Below are 240 nucleotides of genomic sequence, written 5' to 3'. Positions count from 1 at the left end.
CAAATATTATTTTTCTTCCACAAATTAACATTTCATTTATAATCCTATTTTTTTGTTTATCTTACAGATGTCAATTCTCAAGTTCCTGACAAGAAATCTATTATGATGTATGTGATGTGCCTGTTCCAAGCACTTCCTCATGGATCTTTCACAATGGAGAGCTTAGATGTCTCAATACAGTCTGATTCTTCTTTCTCTCTTGATGTAAGTTTGGATGTTTGTGAGACTTTTCTACTCGCA

General features: G+C 32.9%; 1 protein-coding gene across 1 annotated transcript in view; it reads left to right on the top strand.

Moving 5' to 3' along the window:
- The window catches only part of LOC119588586 (dystrophin-like), a gene marked incomplete at its 3' end in the record, with an annotated part of 57,677 nt that overhangs the window by 56,953 nt on the left and 484 nt on the right, over positions 1-240 (top strand). Inside the window, 1 exon segment of the mRNA XM_037937227.1 lies at positions 68-204. Coding sequence (XP_037793155.1) covers positions 68-204 — 137 coding nt within the window.

Source organism: Penaeus monodon, chromosome 24, assembly GCF_015228065.2.
Source record: "Penaeus monodon isolate SGIC_2016 chromosome 24, NSTDA_Pmon_1, whole genome shotgun sequence".
Classification (NCBI taxonomy): Eukaryota; Metazoa; Arthropoda; class Malacostraca; order Decapoda; family Penaeidae; genus Penaeus; species Penaeus monodon.
This window is presented reverse-complemented; position numbering and strand designations above follow the sequence as displayed.